This window comes from Excalfactoria chinensis, chromosome 3 (genome assembly GCF_039878825.1).
Source record: "Excalfactoria chinensis isolate bCotChi1 chromosome 3, bCotChi1.hap2, whole genome shotgun sequence".
Lineage (NCBI taxonomy): Eukaryota > Metazoa > Chordata > Aves > Galliformes > Phasianidae > Excalfactoria > Excalfactoria chinensis.
In genome coordinates, this window is record NC_092827.1 from 89,266,792 (window position 1) to 89,290,595 (window position 23,804).

General features: G+C 39.2%; 1 protein-coding gene across 1 annotated transcript in view; it reads right to left on the bottom strand.

The window, feature by feature from the left end:
- LIN9 (lin-9 DREAM MuvB core complex component) overlaps positions 1 to 23,559 on the bottom strand; it is a 36,852-nt gene extending 13,293 nt beyond the window's left edge. Inside the window, exons 1-7 of the mRNA XM_072332379.1 lie at positions 23,481 to 23,559; positions 13,243 to 13,275; positions 12,157 to 12,251; positions 9,385 to 9,489; positions 7,318 to 7,451; positions 4,523 to 4,648; positions 33 to 190 (exon numbers count right to left, since the gene is read on the bottom strand). Coding sequence (XP_072188480.1) covers positions 33 to 190; positions 4,523 to 4,648; positions 7,318 to 7,451; positions 9,385 to 9,489; positions 12,157 to 12,251; positions 13,243 to 13,275; positions 23,481 to 23,559 — 730 coding nt within the window. The remainder of the gene's footprint in view (positions 1 to 32; positions 191 to 4,522; positions 4,649 to 7,317; positions 7,452 to 9,384; positions 9,490 to 12,156; positions 12,252 to 13,242; positions 13,276 to 23,480) is intronic.
- Between the last annotated feature and the right edge of the window lie 245 nt (positions 23,560 to 23,804).

Genomic DNA, 23,804 nt, shown 5'->3' on the forward strand with positions numbered 1-23,804 from the left:
TCTTGGGTATTTATTAGTTTTTAAGAAATTACCTGTAACCTTTGTTCCTATTACAAGGGGTAATGGAATTTCATCTGGAAGATCTTTGAACTGTGAAATATCTGCAACTTTACGTTGCTGCAAAAGTCTTATTTTCTGCCGCTTCTGTTTTAATGCTGATCTTTCTTCCTCAAAGAATGCAGAGGAGCACCTACAATACAATGAGGTAAAACTATACTTAAATTTGACACTGAAGACATACATATACAAAAGACATAATAAACAAATGAGCACAATTTACAACTCAGTGAGAGTAAATGAAAAAGCTTGAAGTGAAGTGCACAAGAGAGAAAGATTTTGACAAACAGATTTAGATGCTCTGAGTCTCTGGAATTATTGCTCCTAGAGTAACAGTTCACTTAAAACAAAATTAAAACAAAGAAAACAACAAACAAACCTAAGCAAACATTGAAGCATCCAAATAACAACCAGAAAGACTTGAGTTTAATGCAAACTTGCTGTTTGCATTAATATTTCAAAAGAGTACTAATTTTGGGACTTGTTCTCCTTCTGTGGTCCATCTGGTTTCACAACAAAGCTGAAGAAAGCCTCACATTCAGCCTATCCTGAACACCATGTCCACACCTGTACTTAGGACTTACTGAGAGGTGCCTATCTGCCATCATCTACTATACACAGTATAACTGTTTGAAGGTTAAACTTAGTATGAAAGGGCAGCAGACTCAATATAAAAGAGCATTTCCCTGTCTCTTCTACTTGCATTCATGCTGAGTACCTCTTAGACACAAATCTCTATTATGTAGATTAATTGTTCTGACACTGATCACAGTACCACTATAAACTTGTTTGGATGAGGGTTCTTGTGTAAAATCAGATCATCTCAAAAATTCATCTGTCCCTTTGCTTTGGTCTTAGAATGTAATCTAAGAGATTGCAGACTTACTCACAAGGTCCTTACTTGGTTTTATTCATTTTCACTTTTAATCTCCTGAACAGGCACGATACATGAGAATAATACTGTAGGCATAGATACTGCTCCTATCTCTATTCTTTATTAAATAAAGGAATCATTCCTGTGTTGACAACAGAAACCCTTTAAAAGGATACAGATCTGTACTCCTTTAGGTCTTCTGCAATTAGGTCTGACTAATTGCAGAAGCAGTTATTTATGATATAATTTACTACAACTTTATTAATTGCTTTACTGTAGTCAAATGCAATTTAATCATTCTCTGTATAACTTATTAGCTAAGTATTGATCAGCGATCAATAAAAAGTGCCATTTTACAAGGCTGAGACAACACTGATAACTTCTTTACTGGCTCCCCATTCTATACCACCAACTATTTTCCAGAGGAAAAAAAGTCAAAGATCTAGCTTAGTTATTCATATCTCACAAAGTATTGAGCAGTCAGCTCCTCTATTTCCAAGTCTGCTTAATATTCTTATTATATGCAGGAATAAACATTCTTAAGTTTTCTCACTGTGCCCGGATGGGTTTAAGGAAAAGGCAGACTTAGGGACATGGCTTAGTAGGCAAGTGGTAAGTGGACAGCTAGACTAGATGTTTCTAAAGTCTTTTCCTACCTTAATAATTCTATGTTTTTATTCTTTGTGTAGTCTAGAAACTGTATTATATGTAGATTGAGCAATGGTGGGCATGTGTCCACTCGCCAGTTTACTACTGAAGAGCAAAATATATTTACCTGGAGTTGTGTATTGCCTTTGTATTTCAGAAATTCAAAATATCTGAAAAGGTATATGGTAAATATAGATGGTGGTTGCAAGGATTTATACAAAGCTTATTTAGATATTCTTAAAGATATTATTTTCTTCATATTTATTTCTGGAGAGGAAAGAGTGTGAAATAATCCTTGCCATAGGCTATGAATATGAGCTAGCAAAATATAGGTCAGGGTCTTAAACTCCATTGAGGAGAACAAAATAACTAATCACAGCAAGACAAAAAAGGAGAGGGGAAAAAAAAAGGCACGGATAGAATTTAGTATTAGTCCTTGTAATTATGCACAAGACCTTACTTCAGGAACAGCAGATACTGTCTGATGTTCTTTGACTCATGCCCTTAGAAATACAAATTCAAAGCCTAAAATACTAACCACCAATCCTGAAGGCCCTACAACAAAATCATTAGGAATTTTTCACTCCTAAAGGCTCAGATGCCTTCAGAAGACTGTCCCAGATACTGTGGGTCATGAAGAGGGAAAGTATTTATAATGTATTTCTACCTTCTGTTATAGGAAATCTCCAATACCTTCTCCCCAAAATGTTCTTTCATTTTTGTACAATTACTATGAAGAAATGTTAAGGCAAAAACTATGGTAGAGACCACACTGCAACCTCCTTATTTTTCTATCTAAGTGTTCAACCTCTTAAAAAGCCTCTCAGTTTCTACCTTGGACACCAACATTTGAATTAACATAGAGGGATAATCACCACCATGTAATGTCAGGACAAGCCTATTTTCACTTAATTTACATTCATTCCTATTTCACAACCTTGGTGAAATTTATATAGAGTATACAAGATGAACAATTTCCTCTTCCTTTTCTTGGAGCACATACTTTTCCACAGTATTCTAGAATCTTACAAGCTTTGTGGGTTCCCAGGAAGAATACTGTTGTTCTACTGTTGTTCTACTGTTGTGTTGCTTGTGTGACGGGACTTTTAACACAGCAGCAGATATAAGAAAATATTACAATATATTTAACACAAAATGGAAGAAATAAAAAAGACAATAACCTTGTGCACAGCTATCACATGGAGACACTATTATTTTCTGCTATCAACACTACAAATATGAAATGTCATGCTTTCTCCTCCCTCCTGGGCAAATATTGGTATTGCTACGGTATTTATCTTACTTGCGCATGACTGAGGATAGATATAAGAAATTTCTAACAGACACGTGATGCTAAAAACAACCAACAACCTATACTCCAGAAGTAGATTAAAATTATTTGATAAAGCACTCGAATGATTTAGAATCATTCAAAATCTTTTAAAACTGAGACAAAAGATTTCTGTTAAGATCTTGAAAAATGTTGACAATATTTTCTTGTTTAAGAGTATTAAAAAAACAATAACAAACAAATAGAAATGCCTATTTTAGGTTGACAAAAAGTAGTATCACATAATCTTCTGGTTAACAAACAAAACCAGACTTTATATCCAGTCTCATGGTTGTAACTTCAGAATTTATGTTTAAGAACTTCTGTCCCACTTAGAACCGTGGGTCCTCTTTCTCTCCAAAACAAGCCTCTCTATGTGACAGCTTAAAAAAGATACAACAATTAAATGGCCCAACACATCGCAGAATGAAGTAAGTTGATCTTATATAGTGATACATACCTTTGGCAAAAGTCAAATGAATGAAAGATGGCAACCTTCAACTACACTAATTCCCTTTTCACAAGAAACATAACAGAGGAACTAAAAGCTATCTCACAGTTAAGCTTAAACTAGACCACTTATTTATATCATTAATTTTTATATTCTGTAATTCTCCATTAATAAACTGGTCTTTTCTTACCTCAACATCATTTACACACTTTTCTCCTGATCTCACAGAATTTACAGAATCACAAAATGGTTGAGGTTGGAAGGGACCTCTGAAGACATTTGGTCCAACTGCCCCACTCAAGCAGGGACACTGAAAGCAGGTTGCCCATGACCATGTCCAGATGGCCTCTGAGCATCTCCAAGGCAGGAACTTCTCCCGGTAACCTGTTCCATTGCTCAGTTGCTCTCACAGTGGAAAAAAAATAAAACAATTCCTTATGTTCAGAAGGCACCCTCCTGTGTTTGAGTTTGTGCCCACTGCATTTTACCCTTTTCTCTAGACACCACTGAAAAAAGCCTGTCTCTGTCTTTTTTATATCCTCCCTTCACTTATTTGTACACATAGATGAGATCACCCTGAGCCTTTTCTTGTCCAAGCTGTAATGGTTCTGTTAGTGGGTTTAAAAGTTAAGAAACTTAAATAGAAAAAAACTATGCTCTTCATTCAATACTGCATTCTTGTCTGCAATGTCTGATATTGTATGACTGAGTTTTCCCCACTTTGTTTTGGCAGCCCAGCCAGGAGAAGTTGAAAATCTAGAAAAATGTTTAAAGGAATAATATAATAAATGAGATGAAAATGTGCCCTTGTTTTCTCTACAAAGAGCTACTTATTTCTAGAAAATACATAGTGGAAAACCGTCCTGTTTTCTATGCCAAAACGTACTGCAACATGGAAAATACAGTAATAATTTCAACATATCCTAGCTTATCACATATCTAGAGTGGATAGAGAACATTTCAAGTACAAGCTTATGAGAGCAGTGGGGTGAGGAGTGATATGTTCGGAGAACACTACTTAAAAAACAGTTGTTCTACATGTGCTTGTTATTTACAATCCACATGCAAAGTGATCCCAGGAAAAAAAAAAAAAACAACAAAACAATTCAAGTAACATGAAAAGTACATGCAGTTATTAAAGGAAAGGAAAAAAATAAATTACCTCCGTGGTTTTCCCATTAATCGTCTGATTTTTCCCCATTCAACTCTTGTCAGTTTTCTGGTTTTTAAGTTTGGAAAAGATTCCTTCAGGCATACACAGAAATCATTATCTCCTTCAAAGAGTGGCCTGTTAAAACATAATTGGCTCTCTTTTAACTACACTTAGTAAACTTTTGTCAGAAGATTCTTAAAAAAGCATTCATCACAAGAAACATATTGAAAAAATAAAAAACCCTAAGTCTATTTAAAGGATGAATTTAATCTGAAATCAAGCCAGTTGAAAACAAAAGACAGGAAGTTTCTAGGACTATCATTTTGCCTGAGCCTTACTATCAACTATGTTTAAAAACGTTCATCCGTCTTGTTACCATGGGGAAACATTGACAGTCATTCTGCTTTGTAACATGTATAAGGGCATCAAAAGAAACTTCAACAAAGTCAACAAGGTGTCATGGAGATACTGCAACCCTCTGAAGGAAACTATTAAGATATAGCAAGATACTAAGAATAAAGGAAGGGACAATAGTCATGTGCAAGGTGACACTGATGAAAAAGAAACTATTTTTCTATTCCTAAGTTCATTCAATAATAAACCAGATTCTCAGAAGTTTCCCAAAATACAAGAAATTGAGCCAACTTGTCACTGTAGTTCTGCAGGAGAGATATACATCATACCATGACTCCATGATAAAGCAGAGGATCTCTATAACAGAAGTGAAGGTTCAGAGAACCTACCAACTTAAGAACTTCTCTTGGATGTTGTTATCTGTTATAGCACAAATATACACCTTATGTTTTATGACTGCGTTTTATTTTTAGTATTACATTCCTCTTGGGCTGAGGAAACAAGGGAGCTGCAATGGGTATGTCTAATTAATAGCAGGTTAATCATTAAAGATCATGTGCAACTGGAATAGATCTCATCTGGTGAGAAGAAAAGAACTGCATCCTAGATAAAGCCACTTTCCTCCATTCTCTGCAGGGCATTGGGATTTAAGAGGGGAAAGAAAAACTGCTAAGGATAATCAATCATGCTCAGAAAAACAGATCAGGGAGTGCAGAAGAAGTTCTATTTTATTCATATTTAATTTCAGTAACATAAGATCCATGTAAAGGAAAGATTTTTGAAAGAAAGAGAAAGAAAAGAGAAAGAATCTGTATTTGATTTTTACTATCACTTAATCCTAAGAAGGCAAACTGTAAACCCACAGCATTTATAAGTCTGTAAGCCCTGGGAAATGGTGTAAGCAATCTGGGGCTCTCTGATCCTTGCAGTAGTAAGTTTCCAAGTACAACAAAGTGAATGGAATTTTACAGAAAAATGGTCCTACATACAGCACTGTAGATAGAATCCAACTGAAACGGTTTAAATAACCTAATAATCCCACAGATTATATTTGCCGAGATTAAAGTATTTTACAAACTTTTAGCAAGTAAATGGCATTTAAATTGATGATGTCAATTTAGGATAAAATTTGGATAAAATATTTTAAGATGTGTAGAGAGTGCCATATTTCATCAGTTGAAATCATATTTCATCAGAAAAGCTTTAAACTTTTCTATGGTTTACCTTGTCTAGATCTTATCACTCACAACAACAAAGTTTTTTTCCATAGAAATGGAGTTTCTTAATAAATTAAACTATGATAATATCTTCACAGGATTGTAACTTAGTAGCATTACAAGCATACACTGATAATTACGAAGGAGGTTTTTGGATTTATCTGCTAAAACAAATTCTTGTTTACTGATAGACCTAAAGCTCCATAGACATTTAGGAATAAAAAGTTCTTGAACTGTTGTATAATAAAAAAATAAAAAGAAAAAATTGTAAATGCCATATACTAAAATGACGACTAAGAATAAGCAGGGCTTCTACTCCCTTCCCTCCTGGGGAAAAAAAAAAGGACCATCTCCCACAAAAGATGAATTTAGAACAAACTGAAATGAACATGTAATTTTTCTGGTTGTGGTGAACAGATTTGAAAATGTTTTTCTGATGCTATGATTGCCTGCTAAAGTTAACAAAAAGAGCTGCAGCGATTCTTATTAAATTTGGAAACAAAAGCAGTAATTATGAATAAATTCTGGAAAAGAATGCTTGTTAACTCTGAAGCCATCCTTTAATTTATTAAACATTAGTGTTTCACATAGTAGTTAATCCGTAACAAGTTCTGCATATTATTCCTTGATTAGGGACTAGGTTAAAATGGTTCTTTTAAACAATTTATACCACCTTTCTAGGTGGTGTTAAGCAATAAAGTACCAAAGGCTGAAGCAACAGACTTTGGAAACAACCTGGGAGGTAGATTAGGAGATCTAAGAAGATGCTGACATCTAGGGAAGAGCTGAACGGTCATAACCCAGTAGTCTCTTTGCAATCGCAATCAAAATAACAGGGACAATAGAGAAGAAATATATGTAATAAAGGTTTACAACTTGTAGGGAATGGGTATCTTTGAAGAGGCAGTCTCGTTTCCATCTTCATTGTACCCCACTGACCCAAAGGTTCAAAAAGCATAAGTGTTCCGCTAACTACATGCTTAAGAAGCTAAAAACAAATGAATAAAATCTTTCAACTGTTAGAGGCAGAGGCCATAAAAAGTAAATTATTTCCATGAAGGAGACACTCCAAGAGCTAAAAAGCTAAGATTGCCCATAATAAAAAAGAAAATCACTTTCAAGAATAAATTTTGGAGTGTCTAATCAGTATATGGAAATTTACAGTTCAATTTCAGAAAATAACTTGTTTCTATACTAATAAAATATTTATATGCTTATACAAAGGACACGTACTTATCTATATTAGAATAGAACCATTCATATATGCACCACTTGTGAGCTTTGGGAAGTTTGAGTAGATTACGAAGCCGTAAACCAATCTTCTGCGAAGCTTTCTTGTCGGGTGTTGACATTGTTGTATTAAACTTCTATAAGAAAAATAAAGGAAACAGTTAAACATAGTCTACTATTCTTCAATACTATAATGATTAAACTAGATCTTCTCGATACAAGTTCATACGTTCATTAATGATTGCTACATTTTAATTCCATATATTGTTACATTAAAATCTTTTGTTGCTGCTGCCAATCTGTAATAAACCTTACTGCACTTTATCATCAACACAATCAAACAAAACAGATGGCAAACTTTAGGAGAATGAGTACAGCAAATTATTTTTGCACAAAGCTCTTCTAAGGAAAGCTTTTTCCAGCACTGAAGCTACATTGTTAATTAACACTATTGGTACTGAAGTACACACAGGCCTTAAATGTTTGAGGCACTACAGAATATTGTCTCAAGTTGGCATATGTGATGTGGCAGCTCAAATGCCAGCAACACCAGTTACCTCATCTGCCCTATTGCTTCTCACCTTGATAATTCTTAAACTTCAGATGAAGCTAGCACAATAATGTAACATAGTCAAAGCCCTGAGCAGAGCATCTACTTTTTAAAAAACTGGAATAGTACCTAGCATGGACATAAGCAAGCAAGTTTAAACTAAGTTTGACAGCTATTTTATAAATTGCAGAAAGACGCTGTCTTAGATCACATGCATAATCTAAGAACTGTTTAAACAAGACTAGAAAAATGGTTCTGTAATTTCCTCACAGGGATGGCTATCCTGACTAACAGAATAAAAAGCTTACTGAAAACTTAACAGCTTTTCAAGAACATTAGTTTAACTGGGTCCCTACGCCATCATTAGTTGTTATCCTTTTCCAAATGCTCATAAATGACCTTCAGTAGCAGCAATATCAGAATAATGCACAAAGAAGGCATATTGCAGGAAAAAAACTGGGAGGAAACTACCTGTTGTGCTTAACCACTACCTTGTATACACAACCCTCTTTCTTCCACTGGAACTCCAGGAAACAAGGGCTAGCACAATGTCAAGATTCATGAGTTAATGCAGCTGTAGGCTCTCATAAAGGTTTTTCTAGCTATTGTGGGACCTCCTAAACCAACATTTAAGTACAAATGAATTAGGCACAGGACATTATCCAGGCCTTTCGACTGTTAAGAAATCATAGTAACAAAAGAGAGAAATGTTTTTGACAAAATGAGTCCAGCAAAACAGCAATTGCTAAGTCTTCCCCATTCTACACTGCACAGTACAGTTCAGTAAGTGTGCAAGGTGCATATTCAAGTACTACTTGTTCAGTGTGGCAAATCCAGGCTCACAAGGTGATGGTACACAGAGAAGTGATTTAGATGACAGAAATATCAGAGCCAGTTCTCTGAAACTAAGAGATGTTGCCCAGTTTAACACAACAAATAAAAGGCAAGAAATAGAATGGCTACTCTTTTGTGCTATACCAGGAAGTAGGCAGTCAAGCAGTGGAGCAGATAAATAAGCTATCTGAACAGGAGGATGGCATCATTTCAGGACCAAGGTAGAGAAGGCCATGAATATATAGAAGGCTATAACCCTAGAGCAAGGTCGTAACTACTGAAATCTATTATTTTATATAGAAGTCTTCTAAATGATATAGACTGGGGAAGAACCCTAGCTGGTTTTAACTGAAGTGGAATAAACTTGTGCAAGAGCAAGATAAGCAGTAACTCTGGACTGCTTTCTAGCTCTGTATTCTAATCAAAAAGAACATCAAAAAGAACAAGCACTCTCATAAACAATTGTTATGATGAAGTTAGGATGAAGAAAATATCATTATAACCAGTTGTGATGAAGAAAATACAAATCTGTTTTGAATTGAGGCTTACTTCTAGCAACATCTTTCCTCACAGGCATATTCATAAACAGATAGTGCAACTTGAAAAGCAAATATATTCTATTCTTCAACTAAAACAGATGGGCTCATTCCCATTTTTGGTAAAAATATCTGCATACATGTAGGTACCTGTGGAACCATCACAACCTTCTGATTTCTTTTGGGTGACCTTGTGTTTATTTGTCTGTCATCTTCTTCGCAGAAGAGTCGACTCCGTTTTGAATTTCTGAAGGGCTGCACATATCAAAATTGGAAATGAATTACAAGAAAAAGAAAACAAACATATTTCTCTGTTCATGCACAGTATTCACAATGAGAGACACGGAATGCCTTTTCTCTCGCCACCTACTAGTTTTAAGGCACAAAGGATTTAAGGTTCAAGGCTTTCCAGTGCTAACTATAATATAACCTATTATCACACCGCTGGCCCAGTCCCACACAAGAATTCAGAACCTAACTCCTGCTTGTTTCCAAATGAGTTAGGTGTCTGAACACTTGTATATCTAAGCTTAATACATTTCTTTTGATGGTTATAAACACCTCTCTTAAACAGTTTGGTAAAACAAATTTTCTAAACTGTGTTTCAGTATGCTCATCAAAAATATTAGCTGTGCATGTGTATATATATATGTATTTATATATATATATATATTTTATTTTTTTTTTTGCAAGGATCATATGAGTCTAATATTTTACCATTATTATTGTTATTACTTTACTATAGTTATTTCTAATTTACTGGAAGCAGCTACACTGCAGAATGCTATGAACTTCACATCTGAAGAACGTAAAGCTTGTTGTATATGTTATTATACTATCAGATAAGAAAAGAAATTAGGATTTATGCTCACAAAAATTTACTTGTGCTAAGAGGTTATAACCCAAAAAGAATGAGAAGGCTGACTAAAAAATGAGAAATTATATTGTAAATGTGTGTTATGAAGCTTGTCCCTTCTAACACTTCCGTTTAGTTATTCCTCAACATTTTACTCTATAACAAAAATGTTGAGATTTCAATGAGGACAAAATAGTAACCTCTGACTGGCTGCCAGTACTGAAAGCAAGAAGCTTTCCCTTCCATGAAAACTGCAGCAGGAGCCACTCTTAATTGAAGTGTCTCTCCTTTGCAGAATTCCAGGGCTGCATCATGTAGCATTCCTTGTAACTGAAATTATTAACAAAGAAGATGAGTAAAGGTCAAACAAATGCTGATATCATTTCTGTCAGTAGAAGTGTTGGAAGTGCTGCAAATTGGTATTGGTATGAAATCCATAGCTCCCACAATGTGAAGAATACTAACAGCAAAAAATAAGTAAGTCCCCAATCTTAAAATAAGAAAGAGAAACAAAACTTCACTAATAAGCATTCATATAAGAGAAATTTATTTAATAAGCTTGTAACTGATTAAAAAGTCTGCCTGAAAAGACACATTCCTAATTGAATCAATTAGTAGCAAAAAATTGGCTTGTCCCATGCCATGAGGGCAGCTGATGCTTTCCCACGGAAGTGTTTCCACCCATGCAGTTGCATAATAGTGCTGTATATATTGATGATGCTATACCAGAATAAAATAATGTGCCAAAATAGGAACAAAAATACTCCACCTAGAAAAAACTTAAAAGGTCCTTCAACTTTCTGCTAAGGCAACATTACTGCAATAGAACTGCTTTCCAATTCTCAATAAAAGCTACCAAATTCTATTCCAAGGAACCACCCAAAACATCAAAGTTTCATAGTTTGGATTATTGACGTCAAACAGCAGAATGAAATAACATCCGTCAAAAAAGAAATAACATCCACCTTAGCTAAATAGGTCAGGCATTTGGGGAAAGACTTTTCAATCAACAGCGCAACCTTAAGATTCTAGTGCTCATGGAACTCAAAGTAGTGTAGAAGACTACATAACATCTATGCAGCATGGACCATTGCTAACATACTAATCTATCCTCTGGCCCACGTCCCAGCTTTATATAAAATACTGAGTTAAATTCAAAGTTTGACTCCTTATTTTTGATAGCTAGAGTACCTAGAGATGGACAAAGTTTTGACATTATAGTTTTTTGATGCTAATGTTATGGCTAGTGACTTCTGTTCTTCAGAACATACCATCTTCTAAATTACCAGTAAAGCTCATTTCCATGAGAAAATAACCTTTCCTGGGACACAGCTGGAAACTGTCATGAACTCTGTCAGGAAGTCAGGGCCATCACAAAGTTCCAGTCACTGCCTGAAGCTGCATTTTGTAGACTTTTGTAGTTCCCTAGCATAAGCACATATCAACAGTTGTTTATACATCTCCATGAATCCTCCCAAAACAAATACTTTGGGGAAGATTCCCTCTACAGGGAGAAAAGAAACTAGATGACAGATGTTAGTCACACTGCTTTAGTGCACTACTAGATACTGCTCAGGTACTTTGGTTGCATGCAGAGCTGGCAAATGTAATAGTTTCCAGACATAATTCTTCACTTCAAATAAACAAGCGCTTCACAATAAATTAATTATGGTTTGAATTTAAAATAAATAAATAAATAAAAATGGTAAGAGCTGGAAAGTTAGCTACAATTACTGTGGAAGAAGGTGGCATCACAAAAGTGCAAGAGAAAGATCTGCATAGCAATTGAGTGAGCATTTCACATACTCTTCAGTCTGTAGTAAGAAGAGCACACTAATACACACGTAGACAAACTAGGTATTGGGGCTGGTGGCAAAACCAAACCAAAAATCAGGGAAGTATAATTCAATTCATATTGGAATCCCATAGACTGCTTGTGAAGCAGACAGTTAAACATTCTGAGATTACAAAACTATGAATTCTCAGCCAACTTTTGTTGATTGTTGCAATTGATCAACTTTGTGGTATTTTAGCAATCCCAAAATTGTCTTCTTATTGCTTCTTACCATTTCCACAGTAGAGCCAGCATTCTTGCTTTTCCAAGTAGGAGTTTTCTGCAGTGAATTATATTTTTCATTCCATGTATTGGACAAACTTCCCTCTGTTGTGAGGAATTCATGTCATTAATACACACACAGTATAAAAATGTACACATGTATATATACTTACAATACGAGCTACCATCCGAAACCTAGCATAACATCATCAACTATCAACTACTATATATTTATTTTACTTGCAATGTCATCTTTAGATTCAACTATAAGTGGATTTTAGATTTCAGTAGTCTTTATTAAATCAATTTTAAAAGGAGAAGCTTTATTATATTTGAAACAAAGCTTAGATTTCATAAAACCTCCTTTGGTGGAATCAGTTACTTCCATTACTTCCCCTGTCAGGGTGACACAGGCTGAAACTGAATCTTGGGGAAAATAAAGTGATCAAGCAGGTGCAAACCAACAAGTAAAACAAATTCAACTGAAACAAGCTACGTTAATTAAAAGTGACTCAGCAAACCATGTCATCTTCCTCATGTAATACAAGCCTTGTAATATGTAATGTAACTTCTATTGTTAGGCAGATTTTAAGTAGTCAAAAGTTGTACATAACACTCATGCAGACAATTTCAAAGAAAAGAAATAGATTTTTGAGTCAGCCTACAGCTAACTGACAGAAAACACTAAGAGATTATGAATTTCCTTCCTAGTGTAACATTTGTCACATGTATAGATCTCACTAAGAATCATTCTCCTATTTCACTCCCAAAAAGGAAAAATTACCTCAGTTTTCTCATCAAACCTGATTCCTAAGCAATACTTAAGAAGAAACACTTTTCAGGAATGCCATTTAGAAGAACAGCGTCTAAACACACCACAACATATGCAGTTCCAACCACCAAGAATTATCAGTCTTAGAGAGATAACTAATAAGCACAACAAAACTAATGATATTTTAAGAAAATACAATAAAACATCTAAACCAAATACTTTTCAGTGTTATATGCTTCATGTTCTAGAGACAGAAACTAAGCACACATGGAAGTCAGACTGGGTGTCCCATTTGTCCATGTAAATAACACATTATCTTCTTACCTTTCAAGCTCACGAGTGCTTTTGCTGAAGAACCTGAAATATATTGAAAATCCACATAAACAGTTTGGAAGTATGCAACTTATTCATTCTTAATTCTTAGGAAGAAATGAGAACATTAAAACTTTCACAGTTGAATGAGTGAACTCAAGACACCTCCCATTGCACTGACTCCCATTGCACTGCATTAGATGATTACAACCCAATAAAACTCTTTTTGTTCTTCCGCTAGCTTCACTCTTACAGAACCTGTTCCAGATGCTGAGCGCTTTCATTCATCATAGCAGCTTCTCAACAAGCTTAACGTCAAAATAACACAAAGGTGCAACTACACTGCATGATTTACTAGGATACAATAAGTAAATTTATTTTATTCATCCAACTAATTAAAAGTTCTATGCCAGAAGTGTCCACAGAAGTAGTTGGCATGTGCTAAGCTTGGAACAAAAGCAGGGAGTCAGATAGCCAGTTGCCCCCAGTAGTACCTCCTTGCTGCAGCTTCATGTATTAGAAATGTAGACACAATCCTTGCCTTGTTTTCAGTTTTCAATCTGTGTAGTGAATCCTTCATAACTTCACTGCTCCCCTTGAATGGCATCTGTAAGACCTCTGCAATGGTTCTGGTTGAGAAAAGTAGGCCTCACCACTGACCTCATGCTCTGCAGTCAGCAAATGGCTCTCTAAGAATAAAATGTTGGAAGCACTTACATTAAGAGAAGTCAAGGGGAAAGATTTTTCTGCTTGAAAGTGTTTCCACCAGAGCTTCATGGCTTCCTCTCAAATAGACCTTACCTTCCCACTTATGTCCCACTGTTGCAATCTTTCCTTCTAGCACTTCTTCCTCTTCCGCACCCTCACTTTCCCCATGTCCTTCCTTCAGCTTCTCCCAAACTGCAGTTCCAGAGAGATTTTTTTACTGCAAAGGTCTGGAAATCCCTTTGCTTGTGACTCTTCTGTATTGGTGCCCTAAACCCACTAACTTCATAATGCCAGAAATCCTTGCTTCAAGGGGACACATTACAGGGAACACCATGGAGCCAAAAATTAAATATTGCCCCTTTCCAAGAGAACAGAATATTTTGGCTTGGGGTAGGTTGAAGCGAACACAGGAGAAGCAAAGACAGGAAAAAAAACCCAACTACCTGCATTCCTTATTCTTTCAACATATTTTGTTTGCTGACAACTTATTATGCTGTTTAAATATATATATGAATGTTCAATAAAAAGAAAGAAAAAGGAATGAAATTTTCTATTAAAAAAGTATATATTTATTAAAAATCTGTTTGAGTTTGAGCAATGAAACAGAACTCGTTTCCACTCATTGGCAGTTTAGAAGGCTCCTCTCCCAGTTTCTACCAAGCTGTTTGACTGCAAGGTAACAACAGACTTGGGCTACGCCGTTAACCTTCCTGCACATTTCTTTCAAAGGTGAAATAAACTCTGACAGCTTGAATTACAGAATGATAGAATCACCAAGGCTGGTGATCTTCAAGATCATATAGTCCAACCATCCACCCACCACCAATATTTCCCCACAAAACCAAGTCCCTTAGGGCGACATCTGAACATTTCTTGAACACCTCAAGGGACAGTGACTACCACCTTCCTGGGCAGCCCATTCCAGCACCGGACCATTCATTCGGGGAAGAAATTTTTCCTAATACTCCAACCTGAACCTCCTATGGCACGACTTGAGGCCATTCCCTCTTATCCTATCATTGGCTACCCAGGAGAAGAAGCCGAACCCCACCTCATCACAACCTCCTTTCAGGCAGTTGTAGAGAGCGAAAAGGTCACCCCGATCCTCCTGTTCTCTAGACCAAACAATCTCAGTTCCCCAAGCTGTTCCTCATAAGATTTGTGCTCCAGATCCTTCACAGCTCTTTTCTGGACACGCTCCAAGGCCTCAGTGACATTCTTGTAGTGAGGAGCCCAGTACTGAACACAGCAGTTGAGGCACAGCCTCACCAGGGGGGGATAATGACCTCCCCACTCCTGCTGGCTGCACTATTGATGACACAAGCCAGGACTCCATTGACCTTCTTGGTCAGTTGGACACACTGCTGGCTCATGTTCAGCCAAGCATCAGCCAACACCCTCACATCCATTCTTCCACATGGGTCTTTCAGTTACTCTCCTCTAAGCCTGTAGCATTGCCTGAGGTTGTTATGATCAAAGTGCAGGACCCAGCACTTGGTTGTATTGAACTTCATCCCATTGGCTTCAGCCCATCCAGCCAGCCTGTCCAGCTGCCTCCAAAGGGCCTTCCTACTCCCAGGCAGACAAACACTTCCTCCCAACTTGGTGTCAATCTGCAGAATTACTGAGGGTGCACTCAATGCTCTTGTGCAGATCATCAGTAAAGCTATTAAACAGGACAGGCCTCAGTACTGACCCCAGCGGAACACCACTTGTGACTGACAGTCAGCTGGATGTAACCCCATTCACCACCACTCTCTGGGCCCAGCCCTCCAGCAAGTTCCTTACCCAGCTGATTGTACCTGTCCATGCCACAGGCTACCAACTTCTAAATGACAATACTGTGGAAGACAGTGTCAAAAACTTTGCTGAAGTATAGGTAGAGTACATCAACAGCTTTTCTCTCATCTACCAAGCAGGTCACTCAATCATAGAAGGATCAGGTTGGTCAGGCAGAACCTGCCTTGGAGACCTAAAAGTGGCTGGAACAGGAACTTGCTACTATGCTGACCTGGTTCCAAGTAAATTCACCTCTTGTAACTGAGGAGTAGCTTCATATCACAAAGATATTACAGGGTAAATTAAAGCCATTGTATATTTTCTGATCTAGATGAGTTTGAAGTAAAACAAAAATTTTAATGTAACAAATTGCAGAAAATCTCTAGTTTAAAGCACTACAACAAACATAGAACATCAAAATGGCAACAGAGACATGTAACTAAGCTTAATTTTACCTTGTAGACAATTACCTGATGCATGGATTTTCTTGTCAAGTTTTCTTATCTTTTCAAACTTCAAGGAAAACAGTCTAATCCCCTCTATTTTCCATTTAGTTTGGCAGTATTTCATGTACAACCAGGGACACAAAAACTGAAACTAGGATGACCTTCTGAGTAGTAACAGGTTTCAACAAAACACACCCAACACTTAATACAGATAAAAACATTTCAGAAACTATAAAGATTACTATTGTCCAGAGTAGATTAAGTTATTGGAAACAATTCTAATTTCCAGTTGCAATAATTACTGGATTCATACTATCGCAGCCTCACATTAAATGGGGCTAATTTTATACACTACTACTGTTCCAAATACAAATACACAATCATTGGCAGTCTTTTTAACCAGCATTTTAATTACACAGACAGAGATAAAAGCAGAATGCACACATACGCTTGAATGTAAATACCTATTATGACAATCAGGCAGATTTCATTTGTGCGAACATTAAGCACTTCACAAGAAATGGGTGGAAGCAAAGAAAGAAGGCTTACGCATCACAGAGGATGTTGCAACCAAAATCTATTTCCAGGTCCTCCAGGTTCACTGCATCAAGGAGGTGACTAATACTGGAATTAAGACAACCTTGGGATGAGGCATGGTAAAATTCACAACGACTGCCAGGGAGGTGGTGGAGTCACTGTCCCTGGAGGGCTTCAAGAAATGTGTAAATATGGTACTAAGGAACATTACTTAGTGGGCAACATTGGTGGTAGGTGGGCAGTTGGACTAGATGATCTCAGAGCTCTTTTCCAACTTTAATGATTCTATGATCGTTAAGGTCTTTTCCAACTCAAACCATTCCATGATTCTAGGAATACCACTGTGATTCAGTATGGGCAGCTGTGAATGCCCTGCTGTAGACTTTCAATACTAACACTAAGGCAAAGCAGTTCAAACATGGCTTCTCAACAATTATCCTTTCCATTTAAACAGGAACATGGACAAAAGAATTAAATTTGTGAAAGATCCTTCAGTCACTCTTTCAAATAATGAATTTGCAACAGCTGATTATATTTTTGAAAACAAAAGTTACAAATAACCAAAGTGATGTTCCACAGCTACTGATATTACTAGTACATGAGCACAAAGAGCTCTTCCAAGAGCATATCTAAACCAATATAGGCAATTATATCGTTTAGATAAGTGATGATATAATAAGAAAGCTTTCCTCATCAGATTGTTAAAACATTTTCTACATTTGGTGCAGATGAGCATTTATTTTATTGCTAGTTGCAGGATAATCTCTAAAACCTGCATCACCAAGCTACACTGCTGGCTCTAATAATGGTGTGGCTAAGGAAACTTGTGGAGAAGGGAAAAACAAAAGCCTCTATGACACGTTGAGTCAGTAACCTTCCTAGACATCATTCACCTACACAAGCTTGGTGTAACTTGTTTTATCAAAGGAAATATCTCAAATGATTGACCACTAAAACGGCAGCTCATCTAGGAAAGCTTAGAAAGTTAAAAGCACAGACCATACAAAAACCTGAGTTTCAAAGCTTAAAAACTCCCCAAAACCTCAGGTAACATCAGATCACTAACTTTTAGCTTCTAGGATGGATGAAGCAGCATTCTCCTCATGTTATCAGCCCACTAATAAAACTGACATTTACATATTTCCAAATCCTAGTTTAACTCCAGGTGGAAGGCAATTTTCTCAGCCCTGCGAGTCCTTTTCCAGGACTTGTACAGAGAATAACTGCAACGCCAAGGCACTTGTTTTAAAAACACTGCATACTCATATTGGGCAACACATTGATACCATGGTAATAGACAGTTCCGAAGGCAAGCTGTTCAAATAATAGCTAAATGATTGCTGTGGGTACTGTTTAGCAGCCACAAAACATGTCTTGTGCCCTCTCCCAAGTGCTGTAATCTCAAGGCTCTGCTGACTTATTGCCTCAAAAGCCCAGAGTGGAGCCAGGCTGCTTTGCCCTGAGGATGGAAAACCAAAGTGGTAAGAGGAATGCCCTGTCCCTCCTCCAGCTGCTGAGGGAAGTGTCAGAGCAGAACAACTGGCTATGCAGGGAAGAGTGCTTGGAACCATGGCTGGAAAATGTGCTGAGAGCAAAGATGATTTCTGCCTTAAATACTACTCTGCTGAAGCTTCCATCTGTGGGATAAAAGATGCTCGTTCCCTTCCCTTCTGTCTATCCTAAAACACAAGCCTCTACAAACTGTATTAGTACCATTCACCAATACGGATCTGGCAACACACTACCACTGTCAGTACTTGCATTGCACAAGGTTAACACCATGCTATCCACTGCTACCGCATTCTGGCTCTGATTGGCCTGCAGCTTGGTAGTATTTGTCTACATACACCACAAACACAGCACTCAGAAGCAGCTCAGTGGCTCAGTTCTGGTGGCCCCATGCTGATGACCCCACACAAGCTTGGCATGCCTGTACTTCTTCAGAGATGGCATCTCACTTCCATGGAACCCATTCGGTAGGCTTACTAGTGTACAGGAATGCACAAATACACAGCTGTGTGCCAGGACTAACCCTGTCTGCTAATCACGGCTGCACATCACATGCTGGATCAATGGCTCACCTCAGCTTTACTACATGTACTTTAAAACTGAGCAATTCACAAATAAGGTTGTATTACTAGAAGCAAGAGACAAGGCAACATTATTTACACTTCAATACAATCAACTGCTTTTCCCTTTTGAGAGCAAGAGAAACCGCCATCTGGCTTGCACAGTACAACTGCCCACTGCTTACCTCCACTGCAGAATCACCAGGAGACAAAGGGAGGAAAAAGGAACTGACTAAAATTAGTCACTCATTGGGCATCAACCCAACCATCTGAAGAAACAATTCTGGCTTCAAAATATAAATCTAATGATTTGTATTTAAGTAATTTTGCATATTTTAATATTCTGGAATTTTTCAGTGACAGGATTTGCTATGGAATTGCTCTTTCTTCACAGGACTTTCTGCACACAGTGTTACTGTATCCCTCTCCTCCTTGCAACACTAGTGAGAAAAGGCTTCAACTCCATCAAATGCATGTTAATTTATACACTGCCACCTTGTCTGGTTGTTGAGGTTGTTGGTGTTAACTCCCTCCTGGGTTAAGGTGTACCCACTGCCCAGTTGTGTTACACAGCTTTCCAGAGGGCAGCAGGTGCTCTACCAGAACACTGGCACAAGCTCCACTGAATCAGATTTCCAATTTGAAAGTGAAGTTGCATAGATGTACCATGTTACAAAATTTCACTTATCTTCTCACTGTGTTTAATTAGAATTATATGTGAACGCCCAGTTACAGTCCACTATTGACTACAATCTATGCTGGAGAAAAGCAACAAGGATCACACATAAGCTAGTCATGAGCTATTCTAACATTTTAGAGACTTATGTTTATACCACTACGGAAGATTCCAAACAAATGTGATGTTCATTGTTATTATCCCTTACAAACTAAGTTGTGTACAGAAAGCCACATGAAGATGGTGTGAAATCAACCTGGAATGAAGATCCAAGCTTAGTCTAAGAATAGAATAGGAAACAAAAGAACCAGATATAGCAATAGTTACAGTGTAACTGGAAAATACCCAGTTCACCAGTACTCCATAAAACATGAAGGTCCCTCTCCATCCAATGAAACAACTAAACATCCCCCGCTTGCACCAAATGGAGGCTTCTGCTGTGCTGACCTTGCTCCTAAGGTCTGTATTTCCTCCAACCTTCACAAACACAGATACCATGTGTCTGCTCCATGTGCCAGGCAGACACAGTGACAGCCACACTAAGGGCAAGGGCTTGCACTACAGCACAACCCTGCATGACACAAACACGGTGCATTGGGGTACCTGTTCCAGGTGAAACAGCACACTTAACAAACCCCTCTGGTGCCCCTGTAGGCAACATAAAGGTGCTAAAGGGAAAACTATATTGAGTTAACCTCTTGAAATGCACAGTGCTTCCTCTGGAGAGTGGGTATGATCAAAGTAGGCACAGTAACCAAGTACTGCCCCAGTGAGAATGTAAAATAGATCTAATAAGCAATGAAATGCTGCTATCTATTAGTTATGGCTCTCTTAGTTGATCCGTGACTGGCATTTATCATATTCTAACATGGTACAGTATCAACGACTGAGCAGTACCAAGAGTATCACCTCTGTCTTTAATTTTCAGTGATCCTTCCTAAGTCTCCTTGGTTAAAACAATGACATATGAAGGATCATTGAAAACCATCAAGCTATTAACTGTTTTCTCCCTGCAGTTGTCAGAGCTGTAAGGTCCATGGCCAGGCAGTCAGAAGCAGGATCTCAACCCCAAGCCACCTCCTGCTATAGAAGTAGTTGGCATGTTCACAAACCACGGTGATGCACAAAACAGCATCACTAAAAACACAGAACTACACTGTTGTACACACGTTCACCAAAATTACCCGCTGCCCTAGTTTTAGCCTGGCATGTATCTGCAGTTCTGCAATGCTTTATGTAAATGTGGTTCTGCTAGAGCTGATGTTCAGAACAACAATAGACACTAAGTGAGATCTGAAAGAGATTTTAAACCTCTTGGGTATCCCAAAAGTGATTTTTATTTCTTCTTTTTGGAAAAGCAACAGTCAGAATAACTTCAAAATGGTTGTTAGTCTGCATACCTTCCTAAATTGATGAATTATTTAGCGAATAATCAGAGTCACTTTCTACAAAGACCTAAAACTATTAAACTGAGATCCATTATCAAAACATCTGTTGTCATGACTATGCAATGACAATAGTCAAGACGTGATCTACAAGACTATGGGACAAGCCATTGAGGAGAGGCCCCCTTTTACCTGTAAACTCCTTTTTGCTTTATAACTCAAAGAACAATGGGTTCCACGCACAGATCATTGCAAAAAATGTCTTCATGCATTAACAATCAAATTGTTTTTCCCCTTAGAACAAAGGTCGTTAAACACATAATAGCAAAAATACAGCATACTGTAGAATATGCTCTACCACACAGTGACTAATTAGCATATGAATCCTCCTATATAAACAACTGCATAAGCCTACAACACTAATATCTCATGAGTAAGCCTGAAAGTCAGTACTGTAAGATGCATGTATTCCGGAGCTAAGTAAGGCACTGCACAAAAACCTGTAACAGCAACACCACTGGTCTTGTAAAAATACAAATATACACTTCAGACCAGTACTTCTATGTAAACTGTTACACAAAAGTAACATCCACACGTTTCGGTAACTATGATTTATGCCCACCTACAGGCATGCATCTACCCTTTGCAAGCAATGAATTCACGCTCAGTCCTTTCTACCTCACCTATGAGTACCATCTTGTGCACCACCCCTGTAAGAAATGTGGGCTTGGCCTTCCAAACTACTGCTCACTACTGCTTCCTCTGTCAGTCTCTGAACCTTCTTTGCTCAGATGCCATCTTCAGCTTTAAGGACTTAAAGTACAGAATTACAGATTACAAAAGCACTTGATAAAACACAGTGATTGATCTCACACCATTCCTTGTCATGTGGTTTCAGAGTGAGGAGCGTGCCAGAGCAGAGGGGCAGGCACAGTAGTGACCAACAACGGAACCTAAGGGAACAGCATGGAGCTGCATCAGGGGAGGATCAGGCGGGGGTTAGGAAAAGGTTCATCACCAGAGGGTGGTGGGCATGGCCTCAGTGCCAGAGTTCAAGGAGTGTTTGGAAAATGCTCTCAAAGGGTTTGGATTTTGGGTGGTGCTGTGTGGAGGCATGGGTTCAGTCATCCCTGTCCCTTACAACACAGGATTTTCTATGACTCTATGACTATGACTCCTGCTTATCATATCACTATAAACAAAAGGGTTCCAAAATACCTATAATAGGGTAAGGGGAAGATTGCAATACAAAGAGTGCTAAAACCATTATATATATAAATATTTAACAAGCTTCAATTCATAGAATCATAAAACCATTTGAGTTGGAAGGGACCCCTAAAAGTCATCTGGTTCAATTATCCTGCAATGAACAGGGACATTCATAGCTCAATCAGGTGTCTGAAGCCCCTCTAGCCTGACCCTGAATGTCACCATGGACGAGGTATCCACCACCTCTCTGGGCAACCTGTGTCACTGCCTCACCACCCAGATTGTAAACAACTTCTTCCTTATATCCAATCTAAATCTCCTATTATTTAATTTGGAACCATTTCCCCCGTCCTGTCACACAGACCCTGTCAGAGAATCTAACCCCTTCCTTTATATAGCGTCCCCTTTAGATACTGAAATGCCGCTCTCAGGTCTCCCCAGAGCCTTCTCTTCTCCAGGCTGAACAGCTCCATCTCTCTCAGCCTGTCCTTGTAGGCTGAGAGCCCTGTTCAGCCCCTACTGCGCATCAAGGAACTCTTGGGTTATTTTTTCCAGCAGGCAGCTTAGGGGTCTTATGGCATATACTAACATAACACGCATACGCTGTCCCACTGACTACTTCTAATGTCACTGAAGAGCAAAGAGAAAAATAAAACAAAATCCAAGTAAGTAATGATCTTTCTTCCTTTATTCACCCCCTCTTCCCTTCGTGTTTTCTTATTCTGGCATACTAGCAGCTTCAGTTACTCGCTTACAAAACGTCATCTTAGGAAGACTGCCACATAATTTAGGAGGACAACATGTCAGCAGGAACATTTTACACTGAGAAAACCCTCTCTCATGTCACTCAAGCACACGGTGCTTCAATCCACACACAAAGAAAGGTGCGTCTTTCTCATCCGTGCTCCAGCTGGTCCTTGTGCTCTCTGAACGCCACCCTGACACAAACCCTACACCGTCACACAGGTCTGGACGTGGGCACACCTGTCCACCCATGCTTCTTTCCCACACGACCAGCCTTCCCCTCTCGCACACGTCGCGGGGTCCCGGAGGCCTCCGTCAGACCCCCGCGGTGCCCGCAGCCCCCGGCGGCGTCCGCCCCGCCCGCACTCCGCGCCCCCACACCCCGCAGCGCGCACCCCGCCCGGTGACGTTCGGCTGCCGCACCCGGACAGGTCGGCGACCCACAGCGCGCACCTCCGAGGGCAGCGGGGTCGCGCACCCGGTCGGGAGCCCCCCGCCCTCCTCGCGCCGCCGCCCGGGCCGGGGCCTCGCCGGGGACGGGTGACGGCGGCGGTGTGGGGGGGGGGCGGCCCGGTCGTCAGGGAGGAGGCTCGGGCCGCCGCTTCGCGGCGAGACTGAGACGGGCCGACGGCGGGGCGCGGGGCGGGTGTCCCGGCGGAGGGGCGAAGGGGTGGCGGCGGCACGGGTCGCTACTCACTCTCGTCAGGCAGCTGATCGAGCTCCGCCATCTTGAACGAGCCGCGCCGCTTTTTCAAAGGCTGCCTGGCGCGGTGCATTGTGGGGGAGGAGACGGGGCCTTGCGCGAGGCGGCGCTGGCGGGCGAGGCGCGCGGCGGGGCGCGTGCGCGGGGCGGTAACGGCGTCTCACCTCAGCGCGGGCTGAGCCGCCTCAGCGCTCCCTCCGTAGCCCGAGGAGCGGCGTAGAACCACTGAATAGCCGAGTTAGAAGGGACCCGTAAAGATGACCGAGTCCGATTTCTGGCTCCGCGCAGCGCCGCCCGAGAAGTCAGACCATATGTTTG